Below are 14,732 nucleotides of genomic sequence, written 5' to 3'. Positions count from 1 at the left end.
GAGAATATGGCAGTACATCCAACCGGCCTCACAACCGCAGACCATGTGTAACCACACCAGCCCAGGACCTCCACATCCAGCAGGTTCACCTACAAGATCGTCTGAGACCAGCCACTGAGACAGCTGCTGAAACAATTGGTTTGCATAACCAAACAATTTCTGCACAAACTGTCAGAAACAGTCTCAGGGAAGCTCAACTGCATGCTCGTCGTCCTCATCGGGGTCTTGACCTGACTCCAGCTCGTCGCCGTAACAGACTTGAGTGGGCAAATGCTCACATTCGATGGCGTCTGGCACGTTGGAGAGGTGTTCTCTTCACGGATGAATCTTGGTTTACATTGTTCAGGGCAGATGGCGTCGTGTGGGTGAGCGCTTTGCTGATGTCAATGTTGTGGATCGAGTGGCCCATGGTGGTGGTGGGGTTATGGTATGGGCAGGCATCTGTTATGGACGAAGAACACAGATGCATTTTATTGATGGCATTTTGAATGCACAGAGATACCGTGATGAGGTCCTGAGGCCCATTGTTGTGCCATACATCCATGAACATCACCTCACGTTTCAGCAAGATAATGCACAGCCCCATGTTGCAAGGATCAGTACACAATTCTTGGAAGCTGAAAATGTCCCAGTTCTTGCATGGCCAGCATACTCACCGGACATGTCACCCATTGAGCATGTTTGGGATGTGCTTGACCGGCGGAAACGACAGCGTGCACCACTTCCCACTAATATCCAGCAACTTCGCACAGCCATTGAAGAGGAGTGGACCAACATTCCACAGGCCACAATTGACAATCTGATAAACTCTATGCGAAGAAGATGTGTTGCACTGCATGAGGCAAATGGTGGTCACACCAGATACTGACTGGTTCTGAGTCCCCAGACCCCCAATAAAGCAAAAAAATGCACATTTCAGAGTGGCCTTTTATTGTGGACAGTCTAAGGCACACCTGTGCACTAATCATGATGTCAGATCAGCATCTTGATGTGGCACACCTGTGAGGTGGGATGGATTATCTCAGCAAAGCAGAAGTGCTCACTATCACACATTTAGACAGATTTGTGAACAATGTTTGAGAGAAATGGTAATATTGTGTATCTGGAATGAATTTCAGATCTTTAAGTCCATCTCATGAAAAATGGGAGCAAAAACAAAAGTGTTGCGTTTATATTTTTGTTGAGTGTAGTTCCTGGTTGAAAAAAACGCATTTGTGAAACCAGCGACGTTAGGGGAGTCTCAAAAAGCTCACACAAATGCAAACCAATTCACACATGAATGCAAGGAAGTTCACAAATTAAAAGCATTTTGTAAATTCAAATGTAACAGTTTGTATATAGGGGAGAGTGGCCTAAGTTGTGCAACTTTTCACTCATAGTGACTTTAAAGTAAGGCCTTGACAGTAAAGTCTCCAACTCAAATATGTACATATATTGCAGGGTGTTGTGCATCCCTGGCAATAAAAACTTTGGATCTGGAATAAACTGTTGAAGAAATATAGCTTTCAGAAAAAAAAGTTGTCTTGATGCACAACTTGCCCCCGGTGTGGTGTAAGTTGTGCGGTTGGAGAGAATACCATGGGGTGAATTGTGCCATTGCTATATATCTCATAAACTGTAATGCAAGACAAATCCATTAGACAATCACTTATTTAAGGTGTATTTAAAGTAAATAGTTGACAAAGATTGAAGGTCAATTTTCTTAAACAAGGCCTAGCAGATCTAGGTGGTTTTACCTGCAAAGCTCACAATGACAAAGTCACCATCATCATCTTTCTGGCCATCTGAACTCTCATCAGTGGTGTCGTTAAGTGGAATTGAGATGTCACTCTCTTCTGAGCTACTGTAGACAATCGCTTTCTTTTGGTGACCAGCATATACAGCCATGCCACTGGCACAACTCTCAGAAATGTACTTTGCACTAGTTGCTCCGTGCTTGTGGAACCAACTGCCACCTGACAAATGTGATTCCCCTACATTTCTGCCTTTAAATCAAGGCTCAAACCCCATATGTACACCCTGGTGTTTCCTCCCCATTAACTATCTTACCTCTGCACTACTATCTGTGTTTATGTGGATGTATGGGCTTTACGTCTTTTATTTTGGTTATTGTTATTTTACCTTCATTGTTTACCTACTGAAGGCACTATGTACAGCACTTTGGACAGTGCAAACTGTCATAAATGTGCTTTTATAAATACATTTTACTTACTTACTTACTTATAACTCACCCAGGCCCTTTGGCACAAATCACCCCAATCCCAGAAATGTGGATAATAAGCATGATGCAGCAATTTAGGGCTGACATCGTGCTAACTATATAGACTCAAAATGTAGCATACCAAAGCACTAAAACATGTGTCAAATGTTTTCAAACTTGTCTATAATTGTTCAGACACAATAATCAAAAAACCTTGATCGTGGAAATTTTACTTTGAAAGGCAAAACACAGTTTTTTTTAGCTTAAATGTGCTTATATCTTATTCCTTGTGTCTCCCTTCTTTACAGGATGAGTCAAATGTATGGCTCTTCTTAAATATGTGGTCACATTTCCAATTTCTTCCACGATTTTCTAGAAACAAGGGGTGGCACAACTTCCAAAATGCACAACTTAGGCCACTCTCCCCTAAATGTAACAACATCCAAACACATTTTTGATGAAAATTGCAAATCTTTTTTAAGGCGAGACACGGCAGGCAAAAACATAGTTTTTTTTAAGCACTGGTCAATTTTGAGATTTGTATCTATTTAGCTTCCATAACATGTCTTCTTTCATACTAGTATGGATAAAATGTCCAAAATATACGTTTTAGGTGTTTATTTTACTAAACTTTGACTGCTTGCGTCTGTATTTTGCTCCTAAATTCGTCAAAAGTGAGCATTCTAACGTAACATACAGCACCGCGACCGCTGTATGAATCATAATAACCATGGTACTGTTGGAAAGCTCTGAATCTCAAGAACAACGTTATCTGATCCAAATATGGTAATTTCCTTTGTATCAGTAACCAATCGTGAAAGTGTGAGGAGGGATTCAATGCTAGGAAAGCGACCTCATTGGCTAATGCACATTTCTGACGATGTGATTCGCTAAAAGGCATCACGTGATGCTAGCCCCGGGTAGCTCGAAAATCACAAAATAAAATGGGAAAAACGTCGAAAATATGCCAAACCATATTTTGGTTTGGCATAGATTAAAAAATACTTAATCAATTGGCTACGGACATTACATGATTGCCATTTGAAGGGGAGAAGTGTTAAAGACATGTAAATCACGCCGATCACGTCGGAGAGACACAGACTGTCAGACGATCAGAGGGGAGATGGTGGGGAGAGAGAGCGTCTGTGCCGACAGGAGCAGGTTGACAGACAGTGGCTAATCTCAACCTTTATTTATACAGGTATATCCCATTGAGTCCGAAGACTCTTTTGCAAGGGAGACCTGTTCCCATTTACACGTTACCATTCACACACACATTCATACACCGATAGCAGGCTAACTATCGACATTCACACGAGGCAAGGTGGGTGAAGTGTCTTGCCCAAGGACACAACAACTATGACACAGGTGGCAGGGCGGGGATCGAACCTCCAACCCTTTGATCATCGGCCGACCCGCTCTACCATCTGAGCCCCAGTCGCTAATAATGAATTAACCACGTTTAAATTAGCATGTGGATGTAAATGTTACTATGCTATGGTTTATATATGTTAAGCAGTGGTAGGCCTATATGGCATTGAAGGGTGTAGGGCCTAATTCAATAAATTACTCTAGCTATAATCAGTGATTATCAGCAGAATTCACGTTTTTATCTTTAACGGCCGTTTTCTCAAAATGAGCTTTTTCCAATACTCTGCGAAAGATATCTCAACTTCTAGACCACTGACATCAACCAAACTTTCTATGATCATTCATAGCACTATTTTAAAGGTTTTTACACAAGGATTTGTTAATATATTGTTAATCGTCTGATTTATGATACATTTTCCTCCTAAAAACATGCCGAAAATGCATTTCTAAGACATGTACATCAGGGCTGTACGCTTATTTTTTCAGGTGGTAGCACTGGTGCTAGCAAGCAAAAAAATTCAGTAGCACAAAAATAAATTTGGTAGCACACATAGTAGGCTATGATTGAAAACTTGCATAACCTTAACCCTTGCATTTTGCTCTAATTACCTTTGAGCATGTCATCCTGGTCTCATTTGAGATTCACAATTAATATGATATCCTAGTGGGTGCAGTAATAATTGTAGAAAAATTAATAGGGGTGCACTGATTGCAATTTAGAAAAAAGAATCTAACCTGCCAATTGCAATTTTTTGCTGATTCAGAATTATTATTATAATGTCCTTCTGTTAATTAAAACCAAACTTTAAAACATTAAACATAGCCTATTAAATAAATAAGTATAAATATTGGTACAATTTAGGATAAATTAAATAGGTTGTTGTGAATGTGTTGGGAGTAGCTTTTCAGTGGCTTATTTAAAACTTTGTAAATAGACTAGGCTACTGTTGACTGCTCTCTGCAGCTGAATGAGTTGCCTTTCAAGCTAGAAAAAAGCGCTAACTTCCTGTTCTTACCGGCTTCAAAATAAAAGTCAACTCACGTTTGGCTAATAACAGGCTTTTAATGTGAAGGCGCACAGGAAATGTTCTGTTTGTACACGAGCTAACTTAACTGCGGTAATGTGCCGTCTCCTTCCGGTAATTGCCGTTGGTGAAGTTTTTATACCTAGAATCGCTGCACCCGCACAGATCCCGAGGACACATCTTTCACCAGCCAAAGTGGAGGGTGGATTCAATAACTTACTTGCCTAAGACTCATTTACCCGCAGTGTTAATGTAGAGCCCTCTAAGCAGTGTTGTGCATCTCTCCTCTGTGTTTCAAAGACAGCCTCTCCTCATTAGCAAGCTGTCCCACGAGTGCTAATGGGTTCGTATTCATCATCGCACGTGATCAATTTCAGTAGCAAATGCGATCAAAACTGTCGCACTGTACAGCCCTGAATGTACATAGTCTTTTTTGATTTATTAAATGAAAAAAGGCTGTATCCAAAATCTGTTGTGTAAAAACTTTAGAAACTAATCTGTGGTTAAAATAAAATAGAGATTTTAACTCTGGCTTTATCCAACATCTCAAAATCTTTCTCGAAAAATGACCCAAATTTACGCATAATTGGTTAAATATTGCCATATTTGCATATTTAATAAAATATTAAAGAAAAACATGTAATACAAAAAATTATTGTGTTTGTGTCAGTAATCAACTGGCAAAGTTTCATGATGATATCTATAAGTTAAAAAAAAATCCCTATTCACCTGGGGTGTCTCGCCTTAAATTAATATATTTATGGATTTATATTACATTTATTTAAAACAAGACACATTTGTGTGTGGATCGGAAATGTGTTTGTGAAACTTTTTATTATAGATGGATTTATTTTACATTTATATATGACGGTATCCATTTGTGTGTGTGCATTGAAATGTATTTGTAAGAAGAGATATTTATATATTTGCTCCCTATGGTTCAGAGAGCGCCTTGCATGGCAGCTACTGCCATCGGTGTATGAGTGTGTGTATGAATGGGTGAATGTGGTCAGAAATGTAAAGCGCTTTGGGGCTGAGAAAATCGGCTAAAAAGCGCTATATAAGTCCAGTCCATTTACCATTTACCATTTATATATAAATCACAAAATACAAGTGTGAATCCTTCTCTGTGCATTCATTAATAGTGATACCCGTCTGACCTCATTATTGACAGTAACAAGTATTAATATATATTTAAGGCTTCAAAAAACTAAAATGTTTCAATATATATTTATGGGATTTAAAAAAATTAAAAAAGAAAAGATTGAATCGTTGTCGTAATTTTTCTCAGAAAATAATCGGCATCGGCACCCAAAAATCCATATCGGTCGGGCCCTAGCTGTGACAGTTACTTTTTGGAAAGCATAGCCAGCAGTGACACAATAATGTATTGCCAACTTTACGGTGTATATTTCCTGCAGTAATTACTTTATTATTAATTTCCATTTGCACATTACTTTAGCAGGATACATATTGGTTACACTCCATTTGATATGCACACCGATTTTTTAGGCCAAGCAAGGAAAAGGGGATGTAAAGACCCTTTCAAGAGAAACGCATCTGAGCAAACAGGAATGAACATGCTTGTCATCCTTTTGATAGAATTATGCAAATGTGTGCATCCTGGACCTGGCTTATATGAACTTGTGGTGTATTATAAGCCTGTGTGGGCTGGGCACCTTTGTATGGCATGACACATCAACAAATAAAAAAGCATTCAAGTGTCAAACTGTGGCACTGAACATTTGCAAAACAGACCGATAATGCGTTGGGGGAATTAGCTCACATTTGTCAAACGTCAAGGTGTTTGCCCCACATAATATAATACATTTAAAATCAACATGTCTTCTTGGTTGCAGGGCAATTGTTCTTGCCGCCTTAGCTCAGGGATTTCTTCCAGTTTTAGAGCACTCACATTTACTGTTCACCCTTATGTGGCATATTTGCCTCACATGACACCACAGGCAACCCCAACTGCGACTCTCCCACACTCCCTCTTGCATTTTCCGATAAATGACATTTTAAAAGCAATATCAAACCTAGAAGCAATGACATTGCAACTATGTCTGCAGACAGAGACTGCTTCAAAGTGCACCTGATTACTCATCCACAACTGATATTTATTATTATTACTTGACCTGTGACTTTAAGAAACGCAAGTTTTAATAATTGTAGATTTAACCTGGCCAAATCCCATGTACCTTTGTGAGCTGAAAGTTAATGCAGCACAAATCGGACATATCCATTCATCATAACAATGTTTCACCCAACTACTGACAGAATAAATGTGTCTGGTTAATTCTGGCACTAACAGTGGAATCAGCCATGAGACAAATAGAGAACACTACGCGACTGTTTTACAAATATTTCATTGGTGTGTGATGTTCAGTTCAAAAAAGTATTATTGGATGAAGAACTGTAATTTTCCACATAACCTAATATTACTTTGAGTTATAAGTTTAAGTTTTCTTTTCTTGCCGCTTCTTTCCTACTTCTACCTTTTTTTACATTATGTTGATTATGTTCTATCGTTAATTTTACATGAGTAATGCTAAACTAAATTCCAATCTAATAATTCCAGCAATATTATGCCTGGCAACATGGTGTTTGGCTTTAAAAAGGCATGAGGGGGAGTTTTTGAAGTTATAAATGAATATCACCTGCAGTGCACATGGCCAGTAAAATTCAAAAATTAGGGGGCGCTCTTAGCTCAGTTGGTAGGGCGTCCCCCCCATGGGCCTTGGCCAACAGCGGACCCGGGTTCGATTCCAGCCCGCGGTCGTTCTCTGCATGTCACTCCCCTCTCTGCCCCATTTCAATTCTGTCTCTACACCATCAATAAAAACATAAAAATGCCCAAAAAACATCTTAAAAAAACAATATTAAAAAAAAATAACCTAAAATTGTTTTTAAAAAAATGGTGGGCTCTTAGGGTTAAAATAAATCATCTAGGGAAAAACATTATTTTCAATAATAATTACAGATTAAAAATGCTATATAATGTGGCAAGACATGCTTAGTTTTGTCCAACTCAGACTCAAACTTGTGGATTAATGAGAATGATTCAAAAGGTAATCATATTAATAGCTAAGGGCCAAAACCTCTTGTACAGCACTCTAGTAAATAGTTTACTGAACTACAGACAGGAGGGAAACAACTTTCGTAAGAGGAGAAAACTCTACTAAAGTAGAATACAATGGCAATATTATGAAGTAGTCAAAAGAGTGGCCAAAGATTTCCGAGGCAGAACTGATTACATACGGCCAAACGCTGTCCTGCGAATGTAAGAGCAAATGCTCAATTGAGATTTAACAAAGACCAGCCAGCCAGCCAGGTACCCAAAGGCAGACTGTAGGCTTTTAATACTTTCTCTACCACCAGACAAAAGATACCCAAAAGAATAAACCGAGTATAAAATAAGAGCACGATGATATGAATTTAAAATAAGAGAAAGCAGAAAGCTATAATTTGTGGTGGAGACAGACATAAATATATAACTGGTCGAAGGAATGGCAAACAATGGGGAAAACGAGGGCAATACAATCAGGAAACAAAACTTATTATCTGAGGGAAATGACAAAACCTCAAAAACAGGCAGACAGATTGAGACTGAAAAATGAAGAGAGAGCGAGAGTAAAAGTGAATGAGACAATCGAGTAAAGATTTAAGATGAGTAGTGGATTAGAAGAAGAAGAAAAATGCCAAAGGTGAAAAGTGAGTGAGCGAGGCTGACAGTAATAGGGAACAAGACAGACAAGCAGGCACTTACTGAGGTGCTACTCTCCTCCAGTATCTGTCAATGCCGTTTTTGAAGTACAGTACTGCCAGCCACCTGACGTTCACATCCAGCATGTGGTTGTTGAAGATATTCTATGGGGGAAAAACACAAAAGATGTATGCTTAGATAACATGGTTTCTGTTCATTCAAATGGGTCATACCAGGCAATGTAAGGACTGGCTCCATTAACTGATGTGTGATAACGCAAGACTATAGCAGAAAGAAGAGAACAACACAAACCAAACTGAAGAAGAATGATGCAGAGCAGTGATGGCATTAAAAGTTTGAGATAAAGGACACAGTGACTTTGCGATCTGGATTGTCTAAGTAGTACAAACTATTTTAGTTGAATTTCTTAGAGGTGCCAACATTTCTGAGCTGAATACTGTCACAGTGTTCTCAAAGTCATTCTTCTTTTCACTGCAAAAGGCAGGAGCTCCATAAAGAACAGAACAGTAATGTCAGAGATTGGAATCTTGGCTCCCGTATTGTCACGTTTTCAGTGGGTTAAAGTCTTATTTTTACTTTTATATAGAAATAAAACGCCACTCCTTTGTAACAAGGGAACAGAAGAACATTAGCAGGGCTGCACAAAGTCTAACTTTTTACTTGCAGGTGCAAGTAAAAAAATCTGCCCACTGCCACTAAACTTTTAATAGAGGCATTAGTGGATCAGGAATTTACCTGGCTTGGCATTTGTTTAATCGATGCTGTACCTCCTGTGCAAGCTTCGTAATGATGCACGGACAAAGAAAAAAACAGCACAGGTAGCGACACAAAATGAGGCCTTAACCCAATTTTGTTAAGAAGGTTTTCTGAAATGTCCAAACAAATAAAACTAAATTAGGAGTCTAAGATGATCCATAAGATATGCATACTAGGGCTGTCAAAATGATTGCGTTAAAGCAGGGTGATTCATTTCTGGAATTAACGGCGTTCATTTTTTTAACGCATGTGCAGAATGATCCGCCCCGTGCATCCCACTGGCTCTGTACTACAGTCACTCGTTGTGACTGACCCAGGATCAGTAGCTGCACGCAGCCAAACATAACAGCACGCTAGTCCATGCCGTGTTTTAAACTGCTAACGGTAAATAAAACTATTAAATAAATAAACCTGAGAAATGTTAGTATTCCTTTAGCACAAATGAATTGCCCTTTCTCGCCCAGTTTCCCCGTCAACTACGATCTTGAGCTGTTGCTGTGATTAACTATTGCCTATAACTAATAACTGCCAGGATGAAAGGTCACACGTGAGTGGAATAAATACATCCCTTCATTCCGCTACTTTTATGCAGATTATAATTTATTCCCCTCAAATGAATAAATGATCTGCAAAAAAATCACTCCCCTATAATCACTTTAAAATGAAAGGCCTTACTTAGAAACTTAAAAGCATTTGGAATTTAGCAAACTGTGCAATCACCACATTGATTAACATCTCCATTGATCAAAGTTTTAATAGGCTTTTAACTCCAGCAGAATTATTCAAAATATTTGATATCGTGCCTCACCAGAAGGACGGAGTAGAAGCCTGGCTGGGTCTCCCACTGTTTGAGCTGCTCCTCCGCAGGCTTCAGCACAGCTGTGTCCTGACTGGTAGCTTGGGTTAAGGCCTGCAGCACCACAGAACTGGCACCATCCATATCCATAGCAGGATATATCTGCGGAGGGGGGTGGGGGGGGAAACAGATAAGAGACAAGTTCTGTTGTTCTCGCTGTGAAAAAGTTATGGCTGCGGGGCAAAAAAAAAAACTTTAGAAATAGTTTCACCGTAGGGTAAAACTGCATAATAAAACATCAACTGAAAGCTGCAGCAGTCAAACTAATTCCCCCCAAAAAAAAAAAAAAAAAAAAAAAAAAAAAAAAAAAAAAGGATCGTCAGAAGAATTCCTCTATTTTGCTTTGGCTGGCTTCATCCATTTCTCCTCCATTTTTAGCAGCACTGAAATCACTGTCAAACATAGCGAGCGGGAAAGAAAAAAAATCCTTCCTGAATAAAGGAGTTCACACCTGATAGAAACACTGGCAGTCATCTTTACCATGAAGAGAGCTCTTTAATGTCCCAGGTAGTATTCAAGAACCCCAGCTTGACGGGTGTATTTTCTATTTCAAAGTGCCTGAGTCAGTTGCCTCTGTGCCTCAAAAAAATAATTCTCAGATAGAATAATAAGCTACTTTAGATTCTTGAATCCTTCCTTATGGGGTCATAACCCAACCCATTTCCAGAGGAGTATGTCAATTCTAAAAAAAATAAAAATAACATGGTGGTTTATTTCAACCATGGTGATATAATATCACGATACTGGAGGCAGGAGCTATAAGAAGCAGTTAATTCTGGATACAAAAAAAAATAAAAAATTGTTCATTAAATGGCAACATTATCTTAGTATACAATTCATTCTCTAGAGCAGCAGACTGTCTGGAGAAACTGTCATCTGTCAGACCAGTAAATGTGTGAAAGAAGTGAGCTTCTATTAGTACATTTCAAATAACAGTGAAAGGGAAAACATTGAGCAAGGCTGCCATCTTCAGCCCACAAACAAAATGCAGCACCAAGATCCAAGGTGTCCGTACTCTGTACTATCAGCACTTTGGCCACACCTGTTGTCAAGTCACAGAAACAAATGGGTTTCATAAGCAGTCCATGAATTATTTATTCAGTAATACATTCATAAGGATGACTCTGTAGGGGTTTTCGGTTATAAATTGTGATTGTAGTGCCAGTCTACACTTAAAGCGGCTACGAGTAACATTTAAATATCTTTTAAACAGCCTCATGTTTCCTCTGATAATCATAAATTACCTTTAACAGCAAACGAGACCATCAGTGCAAAGAAAGATGTTTTTAAATAGTTTTTATTACTGCTTTTGGTCTGGTCGCACACCCAGTCCGATTTTCGGTTCGCTCGTGCAGGCTCTATGGTCACATATCCGTATTGGTCGCAGATTTCAGTGTGGCGCAGCAACGTGAATTGAGAAGCCTATCCCTCCAGGTGAGGGAAGGGGAGCGGGAGCCTTGTTTGAGACAGTTATTTGTCGTCATAATGACTGATAACGGGGCTGAACCATCAAAGAAAAAATGCAATGAAGAAAAGCTAAAAGGGAGAGTGATATAGGCTACGGGCAGGACCAGGGCGTTGCCAAGCAACGTGTATACAATTTCACGAGAGCGAAACTAGACTGCAGTGTTTACTCCTAAATGAATGAGCGGTTGGTACTAACACAAAGTTTGCTTTGCTTCACCATCATCAGATAACCATTATCTGAAATAGTCATTATTTACAACAACATAAACACATTACCTCATCGTGATCCATATTAACTGCCGTCTCTCGTTCATTCGCTTTCTGTGAGGAGTCGGACACGTAATCTTTCAGCTCCGTTAGAGAGAGAGTAGTTAGGTGACACTGCTGTGTGTGGCAGTGACTGGCATTAGTTGATGCAGTGTCAAAACCACTCTCACGGAGCCGAAAAGAGTCCTCACACTTTCAACACACGGACATGCACTATATTGCTCCCTTCTCAGTTCACACTCACGCGCCTGGCACGCGCTAGGAAACAGCTTTGCGACAGCGGGCGTCGTAAAAATACTACCGCTTTTGTCCAAAGGGGACGCCAACGTGCCATGTTACTCGTAGTGGCTTTAATAAATAGTATGGAGATCTATGAATACATTGTATTTATATGGCTGAGCTTCTTGAGGGAGCGAATTCTATGTAAAATACCCACCCAAGTATGCTCGATGGTGTACCCAGATTTAAGTTGAGAAACAGTACTGTGGTATGTGAACAGCTAATACCCAGGTTTCTGCTTTGTGCACTGACGCATCGTCAACTCGAGTTTTGTAGCGGTTAGTGAGTAAAGAAATCATATAATGATGCAGTCCGTGATGAGGGATGCACAGGACATGTAGGTTAAACCAACGTTTAAACATCCGCTGACTCACAGAAATGCGTGTCGGTTGGTGATTTATCGCCCATCATTTGGGCTTGAACATAAAATGTGTGAGAATCAACACGTGTGTGTGTGTAGGCCTTTAGGTGTGGTCTAGTAAAAGAGCGAGAGAGATAAAAAGGTAAGAGAAGCACAAAGCATAGCGGTTTTCTTGACCACTGCCTCAAGGCCCGCTGTGACGACTATAGTTCGTCAGCCTTTATTTTCTTTGTCCCCCGTCAGCTGTTATAATGCTGCCAGAGGTGGAGACGACCCATGTGTAAGGTTTACATTTATAAAAGGCACTGACAAGGCAATCACCATCACCGTAAGACAGTTTAGGTTTGGTACTTTAGTCACAGAGGAAGATGACCCACAATAATAACAGGCAATCAAAGTGCAAGGTGCCTTATGCCAAATGTCTGTCAAGAATTGCAGTGCATGATGGTAATGGCAGTTTTACAACTTTGTCAGAACATCTTTGACAGTAAAGGAAAATAGCCATACTTCACAGCATCCACATGGATGTAACATGTGGTCACTGTCAGTCATTATTGGTTCTGCTTCTTTAGCAGTCCACCCTTTTAGAACCATCATAGGCCTCTTTCATAGCAGACGTGTCATAGCAGGAGAAGCAACATTAATTATATCATAATAAGGTGCCTTTCAAGTGGCATAACAAGTTTGACAGTAATTGGTAAGCACAATACCAGGACAATGAAAACAGAGAAGCCAGGTTGTGTACAGCCATTATTAATTAAGTGACTTGTAAATGTCCTCTGTAAAAAACACGTTTGCATAGACTGTCCGGCCTAATTAACGCACACGTCGCACCTGCGCAACTATTGCCATTAAATGACATGGTCAGAAAGGCATGCACTCTCAATTCGTAACATTAAACTTGCTGTTTGACGATGTGCAGCACAGATATGGAAACTGAGTAGCAGCTCACATGCTAAACATACGGGTTAAAACAGTCCGGGATTGTTGTTTCATCTTGTTACAGCTAGCTATTACATCTGTGAAAGAAATAAAACTCTCAAATGCAGCCCTATGTTTTAGGGGTCTTATCAAATGTTAGCCAGCTAAACGCCTGCTGTTTTGCAGAAGCAATGGCGCTAGCTATAGCTGTCAAATACTGCCTGAGTGAAGAAGTAAGCTAGCGGCTGCATAACTTTAACCTCCAATGAAAGCTAATCCCTGATAGGGTTAGTTTAACAAACTAAACGTTATCTATGATGCGACTGCGATTGATTAAACTTGCTAAAGCGGATATCCTCTGCCTGACCTGTTTACAGTGTAAAGCTATGTTCGTCCAGGGGCTTCATTAGCAGCATATACACGTTTTTATGATGAAGATGTCAACAGCTTCACAAACACATCTGCTAAGAAACGTGTTAATGGATAAGGTAGGTTTGTTTTTAAAGCGTAGAGAGAAACAAAACAAACCCAATGGTCAAAAGGGGTCAGAGTAGAGCAGCAACTGCACAACTCCATTTATTTTCTTTGCATTCACAATTCACTTTCATAAGCTCTGACATATTGGCAATACGTTTCGCGTTGTCTTAGTATCCCCCTATGCGTCTCAGCTAATATGGAAATAAAACAACAGCCCTATTACAAATAAAAACGGGCGACGCTGAGTTTCACAATATCTCATACCCAAAACACCAAAGCTAACTTTCGGGATAGCTAGCAAGCTAAACTTATTCAACAGTTAACCAAGGGCCGACAATATGGGGTCCCGAAATAACGTCATTCCTCAAGAAAATATCTCAAAACACACGTATGAAACCAGACTCACCTACAAGAATGACTGCAGAAAAACAGAATCAATGCTTGTGACGGGCTGCTAAAGCTCTGCCTATGGTGTTGTAATGGGAGATGGAAACACACGCTTGTAGGAATGGCGCGAGCAACATGGGTATGGCGCGCGCTGATGACGTATGGGGTTTCGCGAGCGTCATTCGTCATGAATGAATGGAGCCAGCTGAAGTTGTATTCTGCAGTGAAACATGCCTACTACGGTTGTAGTTATCAGCCCTCCAAAGCATGCTCTGCCTTCTATAAAGTCGATTATATACATTGGATTTAATAAGCTATGCAAACAAAAGTAACTTTGATATCTTAAATCTTGTAATGTAGGCTGTGGGATAATACAAGGACTCCTTGTCTTCTTAACTCTTTTATTATTGTGGCTACTTCTTAATCAATGAAACCCACTTTAGAAAACAGCAATTTATTAGTTAGTGATTTAAGATTAAAATTTTAAATGGATCCATGCATGTATTTGTCACTCGGGTTGAAACTATTTAGTGCTTCTTTTTGCTTGTTCATAGGACACATCTTCATTTTGTTCAGATATTCATTATTGGTTGTCTTTAAGAATGTAAAACATAGAAAATAACCTTGCCCCTTGTCCA

The 14,732-nt window shown here is 39.7% G+C and overlaps 1 protein-coding gene across 2 annotated transcripts in view; it reads right to left on the bottom strand.

The window, feature by feature from the left end:
* The window catches only part of ipo11 (importin 11), a 163,918-nt gene extending 149,710 nt beyond the window's left edge, over nt 1-14,208 (bottom strand). The window contains exons 1-3 of one of the 2 annotated variants that reach the window (XM_080048154.1): nt 14,114-14,208; nt 9,888-10,037; nt 8,366-8,466 (exon numbers count right to left, since the gene is read on the bottom strand). In XM_080048154.1, coding sequence (XP_079904280.1) covers nt 8,366-8,466; nt 9,888-10,025 — 239 coding nt within the window. In that variant the 5' untranslated portion in view covers nt 10,026-10,037; nt 14,114-14,208. The remainder of the gene's footprint in view (nt 1-8,365; nt 8,467-9,887; nt 10,038-14,113) is intronic. The other variant, XM_080048155.1, reaches the window with a different exon arrangement.
* Between the last annotated feature and the right edge of the window lie 524 nt (nt 14,209-14,732).

The sequence above is a fragment of the Ammodytes marinus genome, assembly GCF_949987685.1.
Source record: "Ammodytes marinus genome assembly, chromosome: 2".
Lineage (NCBI taxonomy): Eukaryota > Metazoa > Chordata > Actinopteri > Uranoscopiformes > Ammodytidae > Ammodytes > Ammodytes marinus.
Note: the sequence above shows the minus strand (reverse complement) of the source record. Positions and strands in the feature narration are given on the sequence as shown.